This window comes from Megalops cyprinoides, chromosome 21 (assembly GCF_013368585.1).
Source record: "Megalops cyprinoides isolate fMegCyp1 chromosome 21, fMegCyp1.pri, whole genome shotgun sequence".
Classification (NCBI taxonomy): Eukaryota; Metazoa; Chordata; class Actinopteri; order Elopiformes; family Megalopidae; genus Megalops; species Megalops cyprinoides.
In genome coordinates, this window is record NC_050603.1 from 9,233,983 (window position 1) to 9,237,612 (window position 3,630).

General features: G+C 53.8%; 1 protein-coding gene across 1 annotated transcript; it reads left to right on the forward strand.

The window, feature by feature from the left end:
* The first annotated feature begins 207 nt into the window (after nucleotides 1–207).
* Nucleotides 208–2,883, forward strand: si:dkeyp-92c9.2 (uncharacterized protein LOC571482 homolog). The gene is made up of 2 exons (XM_036515944.1): nucleotides 208–953; nucleotides 1,513–2,883. Exon 2 carries the CDS (start codon nucleotides 1,726–1,728, stop codon nucleotides 2,656–2,658), a length of 933 nt encoding a protein of 310 aa, XP_036371837.1. The 5' UTR covers nucleotides 208–953; nucleotides 1,513–1,725; the 3' UTR covers nucleotides 2,659–2,883.
* The last annotated feature ends 747 nt before the right edge of the window (nucleotides 2,884–3,630 follow it).

Below are 3,630 nucleotides of genomic sequence, written 5' to 3' on the forward strand. Positions count from 1 at the left end.
GACTACATTTGTCATTGCTTATCTAATACACGAGAGCTTCTTCTGCGCTTTTGGAGGGCATGTAGCTTTGACACATTGTAGTGTGTATGTATGTGTGAGCGAGTGAGAGAGAGAGAGAGGGAGGGAGGGGGAGGGAGAGAGAATCAGCTTGCCCCTTCTCGCTCTAGCGCGAGGCTAGGAGGAGCCTGCGTCGCGCGCTAGCACACAGTTTGATTGTCCTCTCGGCGCTGTGCATTCAGAGGAGAGAATATCGGAGGAGGGGAAGAGCGCAAGCCCAGCTGCTCCCGGCGCTGAGTTCGCATCCAGCGAAGCACATCAGACGGCTGCACCGCATCCGCTCGAACCACACGCAGCAGAGTGAGAAGGGCTGCAGACAGCAATATCATCTACATCGGGGTTTCAGATGTTGTTTTCTTCAGTGTAGCGCGACAGCTTGACGGGTGTTTAATAGTTCCCTTTTTTCTCCAAGCCTATCTACATTATGCATGCATTGCATTATCGGAGTTCCAGAATTTAAAATTAAATTTAAACGTAAATTTTGAGTAGTTTCTTTAACATTGCGGAGTGGTGTCTGGACGATTGGAGAGTAATTTCAACCATTTTTTAAATGCACTCTCCGAAGGGGCTATCTGCTTTGTACTTAGTCGTGCTAAAGTAGAGGTATCGGCTCTTTCAGGGGGTCACAGTGTCCTGGAGACTTGCTTTTCGCAAGGGGATTACTTTGCCCCGGGGAACCCATCTTTTAAATCCGCCTGGTGCAGTTCATTTATCATTGTGTCAACACGGTCTACTTAGTGGTACCACTGCGATCAGACCTGGAACAACTGAAGTGCATGTTGTGCGGCAGATCCGATTGGAATTAATCGGGAACTACAGTGTATTGCGGACACGACAGAGACTATTCTCTCGACCGGCTCCGTCCCAAATCTCAACAAGGACTGGCTGCAAAGCAGGTGAGAATTGCACTGTGGCTGTCCGGGTTTCAGGTTTTTCCGTTTTTACAAAACCAGCGTTGCATCTGAATGTATGCAGCGTGTGCGTAGTTGCGAGAGCGCGCTATCTCTTCAACTTAGAAGTAGTTATGCTATTTTGCTATTTGCTAACGGCCTGTGGTGGACTGTCAGTTGATTCAATTAGCTGGCCTGAGCTACAGGAATCGGATTTTGGTGCCGGGGATTGAGGGGTGCACGGGGTGATGGCTCTTACATTTATCTTCCCTGCGCGTGCGGTAGCAGCCTCTCGATGCGCGCTGCAGCTAGGCTCTGTACGGCACAAATAGGAAGGTCGTAACTTTTAAGCTACGTAGCTATGTACAGATCTGTATTGCACCCGCTGTACTTTTTTCTCCCTTGAGAACTGCATATTGAATGTTTATCACGTACACAGTATATACACAGTATATACGTGATATTGTATGGTAATATTTATCCATTATGCATTCCTAGGTATTTTAATGCACTGGTCTCTGTTGGTGTCATAATGTTTCAATGTGTTTATTTGTGTTGGTTACAGAGAGTGGCCATGCAATGTCTATCTGAAAGGTGACTACGTGCGCTGGGGTGTGTCACTTATACACTGAAGGTCACTCCTATGGCAGGAGCCCACTAGAAACAGGCCGAGAAACCGAGAAACTCTGGCACAGAAGCCCCGCCCCCTCCGGCCCGCTCCCCCGTTTACAGAGCGTTCTGTAAAGGGGCACCAGTCGCCGCCGCCGCTGCCGCCGCCATGGGCACGGTGCTGTCGCTGTCGCCGGGGTCGCGGAAGGCCAGTTACTATGACGACCGGCCCAGCTCGCTCAGCCACTACCCCAGCCTCAGCAGCCACTCTCTGAGCGGGCAGAAGGAGCGCAGCATCAAGCGCCACTCCATCCTGCTGCCCGCCCTCACCTGGAAGCGGCTGGTGGCCTCCACCAAGAAGAGGGGCTCCCGGAAGGGCTGCGTGACGGGCGGTCCCGGAGGCCCCGGGGGCCCCGGGGGCCCCCTCAACAACAACAACAACTACCAGAGGGACGTGGCGCACCTCAACCACCAGAACGTCAAGAAGTCGCTCTCCTGCGCCAACCTCTCCAGCTACGACGGGCCGGCGCTGGGCTTCGGCCGGCCCCAGCTGCCCTCGGTGAAGCGGGCGACGTCGGCCGTCAGCTCCTCGCCCAAGCGGGTGATCGTGCAGGCCTCCACCAGCGAGCTGCTGCGCTGCCTGGGCCAGTTCCTGTGCGACCGCTGCTACCGGCTCAAGCACCTGTCCCCGGCCGAGCCGGTGCTCTGGCTCCGCAGCGTGGACCGCTCGCTGCTGCTGCAGGGCTGGCAGGACCTGGCCTTCGTCACGCCCGCCAACGTGGTCTTCCTCTACATGCTGTGCCGGGACGTGGTGGACGGCGACCTGATGGCCAGCGAGCGGGAGCTGCAGGCCACCCTGCTCACCTGCCTCTACCTGTCCTACTCCTACATGGGCAATGAGATCTCCTACCCGCTCAAGCCCTTCCTGGTGGAGCCGGGCAAGGAGGCCTTCTGGGACCGCTGCCTGCACATCATAGACGTCATGAGCGGCAAGATGCTCCGCATCAACGCCGACCCGCACTTCTTCACGCAGGTGTTCGCCGAGCTGAAGAGCGAGGGGGGCTGCAGCCCGCAGGACTACAGCCGGGTTCTGGACCGGTGAGGCCCCGCCCCCCCGCTCCTCAACCTGTCTCCGCCCCCTCCGCTCTGTGAAGATTGGATCCAGCTGCTCGGGGGGATGGGTAAGGTGGGGCTGCTTCAGCAGGGGGTGTCGGCTTGTAGTTAAAGCATTCCATTTGCTGTTCGTCGGTTCTCTAATGTCATCCACCACTGGTGTGTAATCGATACTTCCCCCTGCCCCACCTTCCACTTGACATGCCCTTACCCCCACCCCCCCCACCCCTTTCCTCCACTTGGCAGCTGACCGCCGTCCTTTTTCACCCTGGACTGGCCCGGGTCTATGCAGATATCTTGCGAAGTCGTGGAGATTGCCTCCCAGAAATGGCTCCATTCCTCATCCTGATAAAAGTGTAACGGACTGTTCTTGAATGGAGGACAGTTAGAGTTCTCCCCATCCATATCATTCTCTCATCCTCCTCACTTTCTCATGCTGCTTTTGGGGGAGGAGGGGGGCTTCCAGTCTCCATGCAATCTTGACAGCCAATCCTAGTCAGCCAAACTTTATGTCTCATGCTGAATTGTTTCAACCAATCAGTTAACAAGAACCCTTTGGTGTGTTCTATATGGACGGATGCAGGCCCACACTGACCAGTGCAGACACGTACAGGCATACATGCAGACCCATGCTAACATGGAGGAAAATGAACACCAACATACACAGTCACTACAAGATGATCAAACTACCATCAGTATTTTCATATTACCTGCAGGAAGGTCAATGGTGGCCATTAGACCTTACTAAAGTCATTGTAATAAAAGAACCAAAATACAGTTAAAGATAGATGGTAGAACTCAGAGATCCAACATAAATTGGACAGCCTGGTTCCCTGTTGGATAGAATCGGTTTCTTAAAGGATAAGGTCAATTAAGTGTGGGATTATCAGCAATCAGATAGGCGGATAGGATCTTTTTGTGAGGAAGCTTTTGAAACTGGTGGGAGAAGTTTTTTTGCTGT

Coding starts and splice junctions, on each gene's coding strand:
- si:dkeyp-92c9.2 (XM_036515944.1), top strand. CDS start 1,726: ATGGGCACGGTGCTGTCGCTGTCGCCGGGGTCGCGGAAGGCCAGTTAC.